The sequence below is a fragment of the Gadus macrocephalus genome, chromosome 14 (genome assembly GCF_031168955.1).
Source record: "Gadus macrocephalus chromosome 14, ASM3116895v1".
NCBI lineage: Eukaryota > Metazoa > Chordata > Actinopteri > Gadiformes > Gadidae > Gadus > Gadus macrocephalus.
This window is the reverse complement of record NC_082395.1, coordinates 20,218,581-20,237,138: the sequence shown is the minus strand read 5'-3', so window position 1 is coordinate 20,237,138 and position 18,558 is coordinate 20,218,581. Positions and strand designations below refer to the sequence as shown.

At 46.2% G+C, this 18,558-nt stretch overlaps 1 protein-coding gene across 1 annotated transcript in view; it reads left to right on the top strand.

Moving 5' to 3' along the window:
* Positions 1-18,558, top strand: part of igdcc4 (immunoglobulin superfamily, DCC subclass, member 4) — a 56,342-nt gene that overhangs the window by 17,767 nt on the left and 20,017 nt on the right. Inside the window, exon 3 of the mRNA XM_060072069.1 lies at positions 10,548-10,689. Coding sequence (XP_059928052.1) covers positions 10,548-10,689 — 142 coding nt within the window. The remainder of the gene's footprint in view (positions 1-10,547; positions 10,690-18,558) is intronic.

Sequence of the window (18,558 nt, the reverse complement as noted above, 5' to 3'; positions counted from 1 at the left end):
TCAGTGACTGTGGTGGCAACGATAAACACACATGTTAACATTGAACAACACAGAACTACACGCAACCAAATAACACCCTGAACCCATCAACCCCACTTAACCTAATAACAAACAAGGACGACAAAAAAACTGCCATCTGCGGTGGACCACCGCATCGTGGAGCTGGAAGCATCCCCACTGGGAGTGGTAGGCCTTCACCTCAGGCCCTCGTGCCGACACCTCTGGCCAGCTGGGGCGCTGCCCCTCCTCCAGCCAGTCCCTCACCAACGCCAGGGTCTCGTCGGCCCGCTGCTGCTGCTCCATCTAACTCGCCGTCAGAAAAAGCCACCCCTCCGCCTCACCGATTGTCTGGTCAGCCTTGGTGGTCTGGAGAGCCGCCACCATCGGAGACTTGTGGGCCCTCTCCTCCTGCCGCAGGCAGTAGCGACACTCCAGGACCGCACAGGGCCGTCGGGAGAGTGCCTCGACGTTGCTGTGGAGACGCCCCGCTCGATGCTGGATCTCAAAGTCGTATTCCTGCAAAACCTCCAGCCATCGAGCCACCTGGCCCTCAGGGTTCTTAAGGCTGAAGAGTCACTTGAGGGACGCAGGGTCCCTGCGGATCAGGAAGCGCTTGCCATGCAGGTATGGCCTGAAATGCCGCACGGCCAGGACCACAGCCAACAGCTCCTGTCGGGTCACGCAGTAATCGCGCTCCGCCCGACTGAGAGTGCGGCTGAAGTAGGCCACGGGACGTTCCCCTTCTCCCACCCCCAGGGAGAGGACCGCACCGACCCCCACGTTACTGGCATCGGTGTCGACGATGAAAGGACCACCAGCGTTGGGGTAAGCCAGAACCGGGGCCTCGTGAGGACCGCCTGGAGTTGGGCCAAGGCCCGTGGCACAGGCCATGGCACAGGCCATGGCACAGGCGTTGTCCCAGACATACGGCTGGCCCGCCTCGGTTAGGCGGTAGAGGGGGCTGGCGACCGTGGCAAAGTCATTAACGAACCGGCTGTAGTACCCCGCCAGGCCCAGAAAACTCTGCAGTTCGCCGGCGTTGACGGGGGTCGGCCAGTCCCGGACCGCTGCCGCCTTGGCCGGGTTAGTGGCTACGCCATGCTCGTTCACCACGTTCCCTAAGAACAACGTTTCCCTGGCCAGAAGAGAATATTTGGCAGGGTTCAGCCACAACCCGGCCTTGGGGATGGCCTCTCGAACCTCCCGCAGGTTCGCCAGTGCCCCGCCGAAATTGCGGGCGTGCACCAACAACTCCGGGGGATGTTCGCCAACACCCTCTCCATCATCCGCTCAAACGCCGCAGGCGCGTTGCATAGTCCGAACGGCACGACACGAAACTGCCACAGCCCCTGCCCGATGGTGGATGCAGTCTAAGGTCTGGCCTCGGGCCCCAACCAGCTAGACCCCCCGATGTAGTCCAGGGCGTCGTCGATCCGTGGCAGCGGGTATGAGTCCTTCCGAGTGACCTCGTTGAGGCGCCGGTAGTCCACGCAGAACCTCCAGTTGCCATCCTTATTCCTTACCAGGACGGGTGGAGCCGCCCATGGACTGGACGAGGGCTCGATCACCCCCCCTGCAGCCATCTCGCGGACCTTCTCCTCCACCGCCTATCGTTTGGCCAGTGCTAATCGGTGGGGCCGCAGGCGGATGGGCCGAACAGAGCCGGTGTCTATGGCATGCTGCACCAGGCCTGTCAGCCTGCAGTCCTCATCCCGAGCCGCAAATATAGACACAGGGCCACGGGGAATGCAGGAACCGGGCAGAGGCCGAAGCTCCCGGGGCACAACCTGGCGACTACTCCGCTGGCCGCCAGAGCCCCCGTGCCCTCCCCGTCCGGACTTGAGCACCGTAGTCTCTGCGCCGACGGTGATGGCCGTGTCCATCCTGGCACCCCAACGGGTCAGCAGGTCCAGGCCGATGATGCATGAGTCCCGGAAGATCGGCGAGCCAAAACTCATGCATCACCTCCCGGTCACCCACCCGGACGGCCAGCCACTTCCTCCCCCTCATTCCGTTCTCCTGTCCCGTCACGGTCGTCAGGCGGACGCTTATCGCCGTCCACCCCCCCCGAGAGTGCACCAGTGGTGCCCGGAAAAATGCCCGGACGCACCAGGGAGATGGTCGACCCAGTGTCCACCAAGGCCGTGCAGGGTCGACCGTCAATCCTGCAGCGGAGGTAAAGGCCCCTGGCGCGGCCCGGATCGCCAACCAGAGCGCACCGACCATGGAGAGGGATTGGAATCCGGAGCGGTGGTCCCCTCAGGCAGTGTTGGGATAGTTCACTTTCTACGTGAACTAGTTCAAAGTTCAGTTCATAAATTTTAAAATGAACTAGTTCAGTTCAACGTTCATAATTCAAAGATTTGAACTAAGTTCACAGTTCCAAAAAATGAACTAGTTCATAGTTCTTTTTTTCAATATGTTGCTGTGTGAGCTATTATTTTTTTCCAGTATTTTGAACATCGAGCCCACTTCGTGATTTGTCTAGGATGAATTAGAGTGGTTGAATCAAGCATCGTAGCGAAATAGTTTCTATCGTGTTTTATTGTACATTTAGCGCATTTTGTAAATTCCGTTGATTTCTGTTGGAAGACTCATTGCTCGTTGGCCGGAAGCGGAAAGGGAACTAGTTTGGTTGTAGTTCAAATTTGGTTGTAGTCTGTTCGCTCGGTTCTAGCCCTACTGTTGAGTCGGAGAACCGAGCGAAAAGACTACAACCAAACGTAAACAGCCCCCATTTCCGTTTCCGGCCAACAAGCAATGATTCTAGGAGGTATTCTAGTCCGCTGAGCTATGAGCCAGAGAGCTAACGTTATGGATTGTACATATTTATAATTCGAAATTCGTCTCAGCATTTATACCACAGACACTCTAGGGTCTATAGCATATAACCGTGTTGTCTGATTACAGTTTGATTCATTTTTCACAATTTAACAGATCTCGTTTTGAAGAATAATCACCGCGCCATTCGTTTCAATGGGAATCGGGACGGTCTATACTTTCAACATAAAGTGTATTTATATTTTTTAATTCGTCCCAGCCTTTACACCACAGACACTATAGGGTCTATAGCATATAACCGCATTTTCTGATTGCAGTTTAATGTAACAGTAAGCTGACAACACCGCAACTGCAAATTAACCACACGGAGATAACCATGGCAACCGGTCAAACAAATGTTCTCATTCTGCGCGCGCATCCGCCGTTTTGATAAACAAATAACCCCCCAATTGAACGAAGTTAAACCGAGTGCGCGTGCCGTTCACAGACACCAGAATGAACGAGTTCACAGTAACGTTCATCAGGCAGTAATACAGTACGTTCAGTTCACGTTCGCCGAAAATATGAACGAGTTCATGAACTATCGTTCAATGAACGCGTTCAGGCACAACACTGCCCTCAGGGCCTGTGTCCACCAAAAGCGTTTTTAAAAGGCGGAGCGCCTGTCTGCAATGCATTCTCTATGGCAGGACGCGCTTGCAGCGCGCCTTTTAAAAAGCCGCCCGGGGCGGTTAAAGGCCCACTATGCAACTTCGGGCATTTCTTCGCTGTTTTCTTGGTTTTGGCACGCACGGTTCTCTACACAGCGCCCCCTACAGCTTCGTAGTAGATATTTTACAACACTGTCGTAACAACTCGTTGACGACCCTTCCCCATGCACTTCTACGCGAGCCATGTGCATTTGTTTTCAAAGAAGCCGGCGAATGTGTGGAGCCATGTCCGAAGTAGATGTTCATAAAGTGTAGGCAAGGTTATACAATTTTTTAATGGTGTATTTGTATTGCAATAAACATAAATCCATCCTTTTTTATAGTTGACGGGGAGAATTGATATCCTAGTTTATAATTGTTTTATCTTAGGCTGAACAGAACAATCAGTGTAAGAGTGTTGGCCAACATAATAATAAATAAACAAGAACCTGGATTCGGGGATTAAGTCTGTATCTCTGGGGGACAAGACAGACGAACAGCAAAACACCCATGGAAACAAAGGTGTTTATATGGTTGCAACCAAGCAAGCTAGAAACATACAGGGCTCACAACAAAACGGTCGAGAAAACAATTTTTACAGGGCTCACAACACAATGGTTGAGCAAACACATTTGTACAGAGACTATCAACATCAAGAATACCACAAAGACAAAGTTCACCCAAGGGTACGTTCAATTTCAAAAGCAACACGGCCAAGTTGGCGTCTGATTTGCAGTCTTCTTTTTCTTTCAGTTCACGCTATTCCTGAAAAGCTTGCCCAATGTTTACTCGTGTCTGGCCTCTCTGTCGGTCAGTCTCCCTTTTCTCTTCTGTTCCTCCGACATTGGGTTTCTCTGTCTCTTTTTAGTCGGCTGATCTATGATGAATGTAACAATCCCTTAGTGACTTGTGTTTATATCGAGCCGGTTCCGTGTTTGGGGGTCTGTGCCGTAAAGCAATTCGTTACTTCGCGAGACCCGAGACTCCCGCGAGAGTGGGCGGCGGGTCGCCGGCAGAAACATATTCCTTTTCTCCGCCAAGATGCGCAAGAGGGAGTCGAACGAACAATCGAACAAATATGTATAATAGAACCATCGTAATGACTCTTAGCCTGTTATATTAAGGTAAATAAAGCCAAAAGAGTTGCATAGTTCCCCTTTCACTCGTGTCTGATCTCTTTTCTGGTCCATTCTTCTTTTGTTCCACCGACAGTCGCCTCTTGGGTCCCTTATCAGTCGATTGATCCATGATGAATGCAACAATTGCCTCGCAACTGGCTGTTTATATCTAGCCGGTGCCATGTTTGGGTCTGTGTCTGTGCTGTAAAGCATTTTCGAGACTACATTTTCGAGGATACTTCCGCTGCGTCACATCCGGGTTGTCTCGGTCCGAACAGATCAAGTTGCATATGCGCTTTTTCACTGGAGAGGCGACATGGGTAAATGACACACCCACCAATCGACCCAGAAATGGATGCAGAACCATCAGCATAACTCTCAACCTGCATACTTAATGTAATTTTGGCTAAAAAAGTTGCATAGTGGGCCTTTAAACGCTCCGCGCGCCCCAGTTGAAAACAGTTGAACTTTTGAAGAAAAGTGCTCCACGTCATCTGCGCTTTTTTCGAACGACCAATCAAAATCGAGGAGGAGGCAAGGCTAAAAGTATCAACAGAACACAAACTGAAACAAACTGAAACATGTCGGACGAAAGTTTAATAACAGCTGTGAGTGAGTGTCCGGTCCTGTACGACCTCAGGTTAAAGGTGGTATTCCCCGTACTGCTTCCTGCCACGATTAATGCTGTGGACCCACACTCTCCTCCGGGCAACCACGACAGGCGCAGGGGATCGTCCGCAACCTCCGCCGCCACGGCAAGAAGCGCTAGGAGCAACCAGGACGTTCAGGTGTCAGATATGAGAGAGAGAGAGAGAGAGAGAGAGAGGAGAGAGAGAGAGAGAGAGAGAGAGAGAGAGAGAGAGAGAGAGAGAGAGAGAGAGAGAGAGAGAGAGAGAGAGAGAGAGAGAGAGGAGAGGAGAGAGAGAGAGAGAGAGAGAGAGAGAGAGAGAGAGAGAGAGAGAGAGAGAGAGAGAGAGAGAGAGAGAGAGAGAGAGAGAGAGAGAGAGAGAGAGAGAGAGAGAGAGAGAGAGAGAGAGAGAGAGAGAGAGAGAGAGAGAGAGAGAGAGAGAGAGAGAGAGAGAGAGAGAGAGAGAGATTTTCAACCGAAATATAAAAAAACAACAAATATGTAATATGCTTCAGCCTTCAGCAGCATTAACAGGTAGGGCTGAGTGCCATTAAGTGATTGCACATAAAGGAAAGCGACTGGAGCAGTATGCTTATTTGAAAATAATAATTAACAAAAGCATGACTCATCTCTCCAGATGAATATAATGCATAAAAACATATCTCTCTTCACATTCCAATCATCTTTTCACAGTTTATGCGCTTCGTCAAAGCATTGGGGGATTCATAAAAGTAATAAAGATGATAGTCTGATAGTAGACTTTTCAAAAAGGATTATATAAAGAGAAATTATATTTGACGATTAAAACTTGAGGCTCAACGGATATATTATTTATATATTACTGTTAAGCGTTTCTGATTTGATATCCTTTCATTGAATTATTAAACCAATTCAAAATCCCGACACTATAAAATAAAATTGTCACTAAGTGCTGAATCCTGATGTGAAATATTTCACATCATGAGTGCGGCCCCATCGAAACATTATTTTTAAAAATATACTTTGGACTTAATGCCAACCATTTTGAAAGGCCTCATACTATGCATGTGTGTGTGTGTGTGTGTGTGTAAACTCAAAGCCTTGATGTATCTTTACTAGATAGCACAGGCATGAGCAAGGGAGAAACAGAGGGGGGCCCCTGAAACATGATATCTGTGGGGCCCGAGAACGAGACAGACGAGGCCAGAGGGTTAGAGAGGGAAAGAAAGGGTTGAGTGTAAAAGCAAAAAGAGCAAGAACGAGGGATGAATAGTTTTCTTTAGTTGTGTTTAATTTATTGGTTTAGTTGACTGGGACCATGTACAGAACAGGTTCTATACCAGAGTTAGCTGAATAGGTATTGTCATCTATGGTCTCTGGATTCCCTCATTCAATCGTTAGTTTAGTTTTGCAGTTATTTGACGGATATGGAGTAAAGTAAAAACATTTGAGGGTAATATATACAATTATTAGACTCCAAAACAAACTCCTTTTTTGAAAAAGGTGCTCCCATTCACCACTGTGATTAGTTCACAGTGTTTCTTATTCTTCATCCTAATTTACTTATAGACTATCTTTGATTGACATGCTTGTTTAATGAATTTCCTCCATTTGCTGTACAGGTCACTAAAGGGATACACAGGGTTCGAAAAAGATCACGAGATAGGGGGGAGATGCAATTGGAAAACATCGTAGGAAAACCACAGACGCAAACTAGCATTGGAGGAAGAGATTAGAAAATGAGAACAGAGTGTCTCACGTCAAGGATTACACCGATTTATGTTTTAGGGATCACGATCCAGGGATCAACACTGGCAATTTCATTAAGACACTTGTTCTCCCGCTGGAAACATTAATCATAGCAATGGTGTAACCTTAACTTCTATTAATACTACTACCACAGCGATTGCAAAACAATAATCAACATCGTCTTTTCATCTAGTTTCTCTGAATCGGTTTCTTTATCTATTACTTTTGTATTTGTTCAATCGTGTTTGTATTTATTGTTTCAACTGGATGTGTCATGTCTTCCTTGTTTTGTGTGAGAGCCATATCCTGGACCCGACAGAAAGACACACTCCCCGGTGTGTGGCTTCAAGGGGAGCAGCGAGCTAAGCTTAGCTCTCTGCTCCCCTTGGCTCGCCCGTCGGTTAAGGAGTTGCACCTTCAGACCCGGAGATGACCATCGATGTGTGGAGGAATTTCAATTGTTCCCTCCAAGCCTTGGAGCTCTGCTTGGAACAGCCACCGGGGCGACGCTGGGATTGATCAGCTCCTTATCCAGCACACGCTCGCACGCATGCAAACACACACGCACACACACGCACACACATGCACACTGTAGCATGCTACGCATGTGCAGAACAAGTCGATTTATCAAGATCATGAAGGGACAATACAGGTCAGCCAACACTCAACAATGCACACACACACACACGCACGCGCAGGGACGCACACATACACACTCACGCATGCATGCACGCACGCAGGCACGGACAGAAGGCACGGACACATTTGTACGCGCACGCGTACAAATGTACGAAAACACAAACCTGAATGCAAGTACATTAGTGCAACACCCATTCACACGCTGATAACCAGGCACTGTGTGTAGTGTGGGACCCCCACAGGGATGCCCCTCTGGAGTAAAACTGTTTCCGTTGTGTGTGTGTGTGTGTGTGTGTGTCTGTGGCTGTGTGTGTCTGTGGCTGTGTGTCTGTGGCTGTGTGTGTGTGTGTGTGTGTGTGTGTGTTTGTGTGACTGTATGTCTGTGGCTGTGTGTGTGTGTGTCTGTATATGTGTGGGTGTGTGTGTGTGTGTGTGTGTGTGTCTGTATATGTGTGGGTGTGTGTGTGTGTGTGTCATAACCCCAGGTCTCAGGGTTAATTATCCTCTCCTTCCGCGTTGAGAGCCACGTATGGCTCGGAAAAACACATGGATCTGCCCCTGGTCCTGGATCTGTTGCTGGTCCTGGGCCTGCTGCTAGTTCTGGAGCTCTTGCTGGTCCTGGACCAGAAGACCAGTAGCACACACACACACACACACCGGGACTAGCCCCAGGTTGTGAGTCAGCCCTTGGGCACTCATTGAGAAACTTGCCTCGGTTTGGGTTGGTTCCAGAGAACAGTCGAGTGGATTACGGCGGAAAAATCTCTTAACGGTGGAAAAATGATGAGTCAAGGGAGGGCTGATCCCGCAGTAGGCCAGCCCACCCGGGTGGTCTTAGCGTGAAATAAAAGCATGCACATTCTACCCAGGTATTCATCCATTTATACTCAATGCACCCCCTACACATTGTGCTCCTACCGATGTTGTCCAGGCTGCACTGTGCAGGCTACCATTAGAAACCGCTGGGGTCGATGGGTCTTGTACGTGTTGGATAAGCCTCCATGGATAATTCAACCTTTCTTTCCTGGATCGGTTCCGCCTCAAAGCTCGGTACACATGTTACGCTTGGTTACAGGAACCAGACGAGGAACTCTGAAAGCTTTTAGAAAAAGGTTCACCAGTGTGTTTGTCGTCTCGTGTATCTTCAGCTTCATCCTGGCCCTACTCTTTCCGCGAGATACTCTGTGTTTTTTTTTATAGGGTCCCCAAACATTATAGGTTTTCATTACCCCCAACACCATATGATTCTGTCCTTTCTTATGATGTTGTACTTTCGTCTTTCCTCATGCCATTTGATAAATGTAATGCTATAAAAAACATGTTATTACATTGTGTTCCCTGGCACCCAACCTTATTGTACCTGGGATTGCTTTAGTGCATGAAAGCAAGCAGCCTTGGTGGCCGGCTGTCATTTTCCTTTACATTTACATGGCATTTATTCATTTAGCCAAAGCTTTTACCTCCTGAAAGTGCGCGTGAGTCAGGCCGCTTGACAGTCGTCGAAGGGCAGCACAGCACGCCGTCCAATTTAGGGCTTGTGCTTTTTAGTCATTCAGACAGACAGACAGACAGACAGACAGACAGACAGACAGACAGACAGACAGACAGACAGACAGACAGACAGACAGACAGACAGACAGACAGACAGACAGACTTTACTTGTCATTGCACAAGTCACCACAGTCACCTATACAACGAAATTGAATAGGTGACTTTCTTCTTGTTCTTTGTTGCTTTTGTTGTAGCAGTAGTGGCGGTATCCATATCGCTCAGTGTTCATAGTATTTGTAATAGTAGAAGTCCTAGTGTCCTTCTACTAAACAAGCAGAAATGTAATAAACATGCACACCAATGCTGTGCCCTTCATCGATCCTGGAGAACCGTTCCAGGAATTAGCTTGAATCAAGATTAAAACTCAATTTCCCAGCATGCAGAGCGTTGCAGTATATCTCTGGAGGAGGAGGACACTGTGGCTGAAGCTACAGTCTTTGCCCTGGGCACATGTCTGCCAAAGACTGGAGTTGGTGGCATGATTGGTTTCTTGAGTTAGGGCTTGTCCATGAACCCGGTTGGGGTCTCATTGTTTGTGTGTGTATATGTACGTGTGTTTGTGTGTGGGTGTGCGTGTGTGTGTCCTCTGTCTGTCTGTGCAGGCATATTTGATGAGGATTTTATAGCCAACCCTGAGAGAGATGAGTAGACACGAGATCAGGCATAAAGAGGTGGGCAGGCTTTCCCGTTTGCGTCAGCCCGGGTGTGAAGGTGGAGGAAATTGTTCTGTTAGGAAGCTTTAAACTGCTGCGGCATTTCGGCCTTGAGGAGATAAATAGTGGGGCATGCCTTCCCGATTTGGCAATAACACAGTGGAGGTTGTATGCATTTATATTATATTACATTTGTATTACTCATTTAACCTTCACACGATATCCAATGGATATCCATGTATTTTTTACACTTACACTGGTGTGAGCGGGCTGGTCTGGTGTGCTCTGGGATGGGACACCAGATGGTGCTGGTGCAGGTGTTGGCAGGCCAGTAGGGGGTGCTATTACGTCCGGCCTATGTAATATCCCCCATGCCCCAAGTGGGAGATGGGGACTCTGTACTATGCAAGAGCACCGTCTACATCACGAGACGATAAACCAAGGTTTTGATTCCCTGCCCTCATTGAAGACCCCATGGCTCTCAAGGCAAAAGTAGTGTAGGTGCTGACCCCTAGATCGACAGCCATTGCCCATAGTGGCCATTCTTCATCGGATATTCATCTATCCGATGAAATACACACATACTCATCGGATAACGATTCCGGTGTGCTCAGTGTTGTTTGAGTGTGTGTAAATCGCATGAACGTGTCTTTTGTGTTTTAAGAACCCTTTGCCTTGAGGGCTCCTGTACATCCACGTAGTTCCGCAAAATAAGAGTCCCTTAATGCGGCATGACCTTTTCCCTCTGTCCACTCCACAGACCTGTCTGAGTTCCACACGGACCCGCAGCCGCAGCGTGTGCCAGTAGGGGGCGCAGCCCGCTTCGAGTGCCAGATCAGGGGAGTGCCCACACCTGTGATCACCTGGGAGAAGGACGGAGAACCGGTCCCTCAGGAGACAAGGTGGGTTTCCTTCAACCTTTCTGCAGTGGATTTTTAAAGGGTTTTGGGATTTCAATTATTAAGGCAGTATTACCAACGGAAAACCTTTCAGCCCGACATGGAATATATAAATGGATCCTTCTATTTGTCTTGCCTTAGCTATGGGTCTATTTTAGAACCTACCTTATATTCTCATGAGAGCTCCTGCAAGGAGTTTTTAGGAATTTAATTTGAACAATAATCATTGAGACATATCATTGAATGATTCGAGGAATGAAAGACAACTCTGGATTGATAAATGAGTACAATCCTTTTCCGTTTTCCAACAGTTCTCCCACATATATGTCGCTCCTTATCCTTATTCCACGAATATGTCCTAACATTCGAAAAACTGGAGTGTGTTTAATTATAATTTATAATATATTGTCCCAAATGATCTCAGATTATATCATGAGCTGACATCTATTCATCTTTTCACCTCCGCATTAATATTCCTGAAGTAGTTTTGTCCTTTACATATTTAATAAAAGCTGGACCTTGAAAGCCAGGCCTGTACTTTCTCCACATTCTGTCGCCTCACTTATTTCCTGTGCGGCGTTATCAGGCACTGGCAAACTGATATCACTGTAGTATGGATTCATGAGCTCTCTAAATTATTGATTTTATTTTTTAGATAACACCAAACAAACACTCCTGGAGTAGCTGGTCTCCCTGTGAGAGTAAATGTAATAATAATATTTGACTGCTGGATTTCTTTGCCTCAAGGTGCCTTGTAGATTGTAACACCAGATTATGTTTTCCTGTATCTTTGGAGCTGCTTTGAGTTTCCACACTGAGACATTGTGTTTATCCATGTCGTTGTGTGTTGTTTGCTTTATTGCATTTGTGTCGTTGCATGTTTTTTGTTTTTTTTTTCTCCAAAGTGCAAACATACATTTACAGACACCACATAACACGACAAACGTGCGACAGACATGTAACATATACCAAAACATAAAGAATTATACGGGGACAAGGACAGATTACGAGAGGGTTTGGGGAGGTGTTTGTGAGAGGGAGAGAATGAGAGTGTGTGTGTGTGTGTGTGTGTGTGTGTGTGTGTGTGTGTGTGTGTGTGTGTGTGTGTGTGTGTGTGTGTGTGTGTGTGTGTGTGTGTGTGTGTGTGTGTGTGTGTGTGTGTGTGTGTGGCCAGATGCTTTCCTCCGGCATCTCCGACCCCCAACGCGATAGAGGTCACACCCGAAGCACCTTATCCCCCCTGATGAACCCCCCCCTCCCCAGGGCAGCCGGCCCCCGGCCGCGGGAGGCCAGAGCAGCACAGAGGAGAGTTTCAGTCTGGTGAAATTAGTTAATATGTGTAGGTTATAGTTACAGAGAAAGGGAGAGAGAGTAATTAAATGAACTGAATAAACAAATATGCAAAAATGAAAGAGGGGGGTGGATGGGCCTCATCACAACCCTATTGATTGATTAACAGTGGTAATGGAGGTGAGGCCTATTTGGTGGGAGTACTGGTAAGTGGGATGCGAGGGCCGTGTCTCAGGCCGAGGGGGCCAGCGGAGCTATGACTGTAGGAAGTTGGAAAGTGAGGGCCAGGTTGGGTTATTACCAGTTGAGTTGTTTGAGAGTTCTAGTGAGATGTGATCTAATAGTAGGTTTTTCCAGATGGAAATATGAATATTATTTTTTGATTTCCAGTTTATGAGGATAGTCTTCTTGGCGACAGCTAGCGCAACCAACAAGGTTGTATTGCTAAAGTGATTTAGGTTGATTGTAGTGGTATCTCCAAGCAGACAGAGTGACGGGGAGGTTGGGATGCAGCAGCCAAAGAACGTGGTGAGTAGCCCTGTGATCTTCTCCCAGAAATGTGTAATAGGGGAGCAGTGCCAAAGTGCATGAATATAGGTGTCCGGGCAATTTTGGGTGCAATGGGGGCAGATGTCTGAAGTGAAACCCATGCGAAATAGTTTATGTCCTGTGAGGTGAGTCCTGTGGATAATTTTATATTGTATTAACTGTAGGTTTGTATTTTTAGTCATGAGAAAGGTATTTTTGCAGATTTGAGTCCAGAAATTGGCATCGGTAGAGATAGAGAGATCTGATTCCCATTTGGCAGATGGTAGACTTGTCGTGGTGTCTGTCTGTATCATTATTTTGTAGATTTTGGATAGTAATTTTTTGGGCGATGGTATGTTAATAAGCTGTGAGACAGGTGTAGGTAGATCTAAATTGGCTTTTGCGGTATTCACGGTTGCTTTAATTGCGGATTTAATCTGTAGATATTGTAAAATGTGTTTGTGGGTGATGCCGAATTTCTGGACCAAGTCCGCGAATGTGGAGAATTTTCCGTCGGTGAGCAAGTGTTGTATATGTGTAATGCCTTTATCTTTCCAGGAGTGGAGGTTTAGGGTTATTTTATTACAAGTGAAATCAGGGTTATTCCAAATTGGGGAGAGTTTTGAGGGTGAGTGTTTTGAGTTAGTAATGTTGTGGAATTTCCACCAGGCTGACAGACCCGAGCTGATTGTGGGGGCTTTGAAACTGGGATGTTTTTTGATTGTTGGAGTGAGAAAGGGCATGTCAGAAATCTGGATGTCTTTGCAAATTGTCTGTTCTAAGTCTAACCAGGTGATGTCTGATTGGTTGTGGTGGATCCATTTGTGCACATATTGAAGATGATTGGCCAGGCAGTACAAGGTGAAATTTGGTGCTTCTAATCCTCCTAGGGTTTTTGGTTTTTGCAGAGTGGATAGTTTGATTCTGGGTGTCTTGTTTTTCCAGTAAAATTTTGTAATCGCTGAGTCTAGGGATTTAAACCAGGAAGTGGTTGGTTGTACTGGAGTCATAGAGAGGAGGTAATTTACTTTGGGTAGAATTGTCATTTTGTGTCGTTGCATGTTTTGCTCTCTACGTTTGTTCATGTCCCTAGACCTCTGTGTGCCTCCGGAGTTTCCCGCCGTTCGACCCTGATTCAACACACTCTTCCTTAGAAATTTTACTGTATTACAAATCAGTGTGTAGGATTAAGTGACAGCAAGCAGTGAGGTTGCCATCACCTCTGCCCTCACCTCCCCTTACTCTGCCATCCAACGGTTTAGTAGAAGCTACGTTGGCCTGTACTGGCCTTAAAGCTGCCAGTTTGTATCTCCATAAGGATGCCATCATCTACAACAGCATCAGGTAGGCCAAGGGTCAAGTAATGAGGTTCCTTAAAAGGTTCCAAGATTGTATTTTGTTATTTAATCTGTTAAACTAAAGGTCTTATTTAAGAAAAAAGCGATTATGATAAAATAGGGTTTAATCATATTAGAAAAAAATGGCGTTCTTCTTCGTGTTTGTCCTTTCTGGCCAACTGTAGGAACATGGCGTTGCAACATGGTGGGCTCTGTGATAGAGGACCCACTCCCTATGTTGATATAAAGGGCTCATTCTTAGAGAACGAAAACAAAAAAAACGTATCTTCATGTAATTAAATGCTTATGAAAACATACTTATACCTCACTTCTTCCAAGTCCGAAAAGTAGAAAATAATAATACCTCTGAAATAAATCAAAGAAAAGTAATTGAAAATGAAAAGCATCTTCAACAGGGGCTATTAAAGCCATCTTGACGAGAGTGTACATTAGCTACTATGGAGTGTTCTTGAACAAGCTACAAGACCCTGTTCAGAATCAGGCAAACTCACTTTAATCCACATGCATATTTCAATAAAGTATGACACCGTACAGTTAGAGCGACAAAGACAAAGGTACAAGCACTGAAGGAAAATAGCAGCATTTTCTTGAATTTTCATATTTCTTTATACAACAACAAGTAGATTTGAATGAAATCGTATCATCAAGAAACACGATTAAAGCAGTCCTATGGAGCCCTTAAAGACTGTGATCAATAAAAAATAACTAAGACCACTTCGCGCTGGTACTGGTACATCAGTCACAGTTCATCACCAGATTATTTTATCCCGCCTGGATCTGTGTGTTGGTATCACTGGAAATGTCCAAAAATGGTTCAAGTCGTATCTGTCAGAGAGAAATTTCTCTGTTCACCTAGGCCAGTACTCCTCAGCTGCAGCCCCGTTAGCCTGTGGGATCCCTCAAGGCTCTATTTTAGCTCCAATTCTTTTTGCTTTATATTTGCTTCCACTAGGTTCCATTTTAGAAAAAGACAACATTTCTTTCCATTGTATCACAGATGACTTACAAGTCTACCTGCCCTTAAAATCAAATAAGGATTCCACAAATGCATTGTTAAATTGTCTGAAAGATGTAAAAACATGGATGGAACTTAATTTCCTAACACTAAACAATAAGAAAACTGAGATTATTGTTTTCGGTAAATCTGAACTACTAGATGACATCGACAGTGTCCTTGGTCCCCCTGCCTCCTACAGCCGCCCTTTTGTTAGAAACCTCTGAGTTATTTTTGACAATGGTTTTAAATTTGATAAGCAAATAAGCTTAGTCGTCAAGACAAGCTTCTTCCAGCTGAGACTCCTAGCTAAAGTTAAGCCTTATCTCCCTCAAAAGGACTTTGAGGGAGTCATTCACTTGTTTATTATGTCCCGTTTAGATGACTGCAATTCTCTCTATTTTGGTGTGGACCTATGTCTGCTCCGTCGCCTGCAGCTGGTACAAAATGCTGCTGCACGTCTCCTAAATGGGAAAAGGCGATATGATCACATTACCCCTGTTCTGGCCTCTCCTCACTGGCTTTCTGTAGTTTTTAGAATCAAGTTCAAAATTATGTTGTTTGCTTTTAAATCTTTACATGGGCTGACACCTAAATATATGTCAGAGTTGCTCTGCATTCATGCTCCAGTTAGAGTATTACGGTCAGCTCGGCAGGTGCTGCTGGATGTACCTAGGTGCAGACTAAAGACAAAAGGTGACAGAGCCTTCGCTGTGGCTGCTCCCAATCTCTGGAACAGTCTTCCCCTGAGTCTGAGAACTGCCCAGTCCATTGACCAGTTTAAAACTCTACTAAAGACTCACTATTATGCATTGGCCTTTAACACAAATTAACCATTTTTTTGTTTTGCTTGTTTGTTGTCGTTGTTGTTTTTGCTGTTGTTGTGTATCTTAGGCCTATTTGTTGTTTTGCATTGTACAGCACTTTGGTCAACTATTGTTGTTTTTAAATGTGCTATATAAATAAACTTGACTTGACTTGTAGGGGTCCTGAAGGACCCCTGCTGGACCTCGAGATGGTGCAGCATCACCTGACAGGGAAAGGGAGCTCCAGCCGTCAAGCTGCAACAGGATAAACACACGTATGACTGTCGTCAAATCATCAGCTGAGATAAGAGACGGGAAATATGTATTTTCATGTCATTTATTTACATTTGAAAAGACAGGTTTGACGTAGCGGATCATTGTTCCAATTCAAATGCAGACATGACACTGGGTAACCGGGTAGTTTCAGTGAAATACGCTCTTAGGGGAGATCGGTGTCATGTTTTGGAGCGAATGTAGCTCTGTGGATACAGCATTGGCAGACAGTTTTTGCATGGGGGCTGAAAACGCAAGCCTCAGTCAAAGAGGACTCCTACGATTCGGGCTCTGGCCTGGGGGGGATAATTAGGGTTAGTGTTATGATTGATAAAAGGCTGAATGCATACATCCGAGGAAACTCTTTAGAGGAAAGTTAATGCAATCTGAATATTCAGCTTCAGGTTCCAAGGCACCGCCAGTACCCTATTAAAGGATTAGTAGGCAAGATGAAAAGGAAATTCAGCTTACCAACAAGAATTTGAAAGGTCGCAACGCAAACCCCCAGGCCTAAGCCCCTCCCACCGAACAACAGCCAATTGTAACATATTTGGGCAGAGAAAGGAAGGTGACCATGAATTTGACTTTTCAGAGAATTTTACTTTCTTATTCTGGAATGTTATGAGTTAGTATGAGTTATTTGATCATTCTGAACCCATTATTGATCAGGCTATTTCTTCTATAATATGTTATTTTCTGAAAGTATTTCACGGTGCAACGGAATGCTCCAAATTTGGCCGGCATTAAACAAGTTCACTGTGTCAAGCAAAGAGAGTTGGAGCGGCTGGTAGGCGAGACGCGCTACGTGTGCGAATGCGCTAGCTGTAGCTGAGCTAATGACGCCGGGGTGAGAGGGAGCCATCGTGGATTTGGGGCGACAGTTTGCCATCCTTTGTTATGAGGGGGCCCGCGAGGACGTAAAATTAAATAAAAAGACTATGAAAGCCGAACAAGCTGTGAGCGGTTCAGAAACGGAGGAGCGATCAGGTTTAGGAGGTCGGTGGACTGGGATGAATAAAACGATGCTCATAAGAGGAAAAAAATAAGCGCTTCTCCGCGCTTGTGACACACACAGGTTACTGAGTTACAGGTTTTCAATATTCTGTATTCTTTGTAGGCTCTAGTGACACTGTGTTCATCAACCGTTGTCGGCGTATAAATCTATCAGTCTAGAAAGTCAAGGACTTATCGTTTATTGATCTGGAAATTCAGCACGGCCCCCTTCACTGCGACGGTTGGCATGGCAGCAGAGAAAAGCCGCTCAAATAGACATGAATCAGCCTATGGATGTCCCTGGCCCGGGCAGTATACAGGGCAGAGGGGTTTAAACTCCTGTTTGGCTCCATCTAACTGTCTTTGTTATGAGTAATCCCAGCCGAGGCGGGAGTGGATGTGTGAGCGTGAGCGCTGTGGAGTGCCTTAGCAGTGCTGTGGAGCGAGTGGAGTCAACTGGGCAAGGGTGTTCATTTGAAAGCAGACTTAATGTTCCTGTCAAGAGGAGTTAAGATAGCTGTAGGAACCATGAGCATTTCAAGGAGGAGTGGGGGGTTGTGTGTGTGTGTGTGTGGGGGGTGGGGGGGTGGGGGGGGGGTGGGTTGGTATGTGTGTGTATTTTTGTGTCCTCGATTCCGGCTATGGTTCGATAGCGACGTCTGAGGACTTGTCAGGGCCTTGAAAGGAGGAACATCTTTTTTGGTGGAAGAATCATACATTATTAACCGATAATATTGGTGAAAACAAGCTGCAATGCAGGCATCCATAACCTAATCAAATGACGATTTCTAGGCTGTTACTGCTACAACACAACACTGTACCACGCCTCTCCGGGTGCGCTGAGACGGATCGCTATGGTGGATACGTTCCCTGCTATCCCTATGATGATCGCTTGGGCTCGATAAAATCAAATGTTGCTTGTAGTTTCATCATTTCTGGAGGTCCGTTCATATACAGAGTCTAGGTGGTTTTCAACCACAGGGGGCTTCTCAAACATATTTCCCTAGATCAATAATGAATCATGAAACACAAGAAGGAAATTCGGCCATAGTTATTTATTTCACAACCTAATTTTCCTCTTGGAATCGGGGTACCTTCCAGACGGACTGGCCTGCGTTTAAAATGAAATAAACCTCGAGACCTTGTTTTGGGACCAGACCTTTCGTTATTGTCCGGGATGCAGAACACATTTAAGTCTGTCGGATGTAGATTTGTGATAGAATAGGGTTTATCCGAAGCCTTGCACACACAACATAAAAAGTGGTGATTTCATCTGTTTTCATCACAAGTATTGCAATACATGTTGTAATCATTAGTGTTATCTTGTCTTCTCATTTTTAACATGACACGTTGATGTTGTTCCAGCCGGGACAAGAACAACACAATAAATCATTCTTAACAATAAAGTGGATTATGGTGTGTGTGTGTGTGTGTGTGTGTGTGTGTGTGTGTGTGTGTGTGTGTGTGTGTGTGTGTGTGTGTGTGTGTGTGTGTGTGTGTGTGTGTGTGTGTGTGTGTGTGTGTGTGTGTGTGTGTGTGTGTGTGTGTGTGTGTGTGTTTGCGTGTGTGTGCACATAAGTGCGTGTATCGGGGACATGCTTACACACCAACCTGCAGGCGTTCAACATAC